Source organism: Nanorana parkeri, unplaced genomic scaffold (genome assembly GCF_000935625.1).
Source record: "Nanorana parkeri isolate BGI_ZX_2015 unplaced genomic scaffold, ASM93562v1 scaffold301, whole genome shotgun sequence".
Classification (NCBI taxonomy): Eukaryota; Metazoa; Chordata; class Amphibia; order Anura; family Dicroglossidae; genus Nanorana; species Nanorana parkeri.
Genome location: NW_017306569.1, coordinates 11,497 through 12,423, shown reverse-complemented (window position 1 = coordinate 12,423; position 927 = coordinate 11,497). Strand labels below are relative to the sequence as shown.

The window sequence follows — 927 nt, the reverse complement described above, 5'->3', positions numbered from 1 at the left end:
GCGGGAACCCCGGGGGGTGCCGCTCTAGTCAAACGCCTAGTTGGCCTCGTGGCAAATACGCCCCTGCATACAGCCTCCAAAAGAAGCCAATGGCCATATGGGGGTATATGCCATTACTTGTGTACAGGCATGTTTGCTTATGGACATAAATCCCTGGGCTTAGACTTCCTGCCATTCATACTGAACGGCACCCCAACACAACACGGGGTGCCACAATACATGGCAACACAACGCTTGGTACTGCACATTGCAGACCAGCACAACCACCAGGAGAAGCATGGGGATGCCATTCAGAATGAACAACACTACAGTGAACCTAATGTGCGGTGCATTGCACGATAGCGTGCCATGAGCGCATTCATTGCCGCAGTGTGAATGGACCCCTAAGGACATCCTAAAACAGGATAAGTCTTGATGACACGTGACACTGCAGCGTCCTCCAATACATACCTGTCCCTTTACTGCGATATGGATGTTTAAAATACGACACAACTCCATACAGGTTAACCAGCGTCCCTGCTTTCAGCTGGTCCAGCGGAGTATACACGTACTTTTGTACAGAAGTCTAAAAAACACAAATGCACACACACATTATGTAAATCCGCTTCTACATTTGTAGTATACAGCCAGCACGTTCCCGCTACCTACACTCATCATTGACTCTGCACGGCACGATACAGCAAGACAAGTCTGTACACGGCACACCGCGCTTCCTCATCTCCCCGATACACTCGGCTACGGAGGTGACGTCAGCAGGGGGCGGGGCCAGGCAGTGTTTGGGGAAGTGAGCTGCTGAATGAGTGAGTTGCTTGTGACGGGAGGGCTCGTCTGTGTCCCTCTGCTGTATGTACAGGAGGGGCGCTGTCACAGTGCTGTGTGCTGGATGTGGTTCACACACGTTACCCTGAGTGTATCGCACGTTATCAC

At 51.7% G+C, this 927-nt stretch overlaps 1 protein-coding gene across 1 annotated transcript in view; it reads right to left on the bottom strand.

Moving 5' to 3' along the window:
* Positions 1-662, bottom strand: part of POT1 (protection of telomeres 1) — a 56,815-nt gene extending 56,153 nt beyond the window's left edge. The window contains exons 1-2 of the mRNA XM_018557740.1: positions 649-662; positions 451-565 (exon numbers count right to left, since the gene is read on the bottom strand). Of these exons, the coding sequence (XP_018413242.1) occupies positions 451-565; positions 649-657 (124 nt within the window). The 5' untranslated portion in view covers positions 658-662. The remainder of the gene's footprint in view (positions 1-450; positions 566-648) is intronic.
* Between the last annotated feature and the right edge of the window lie 265 nt (positions 663-927).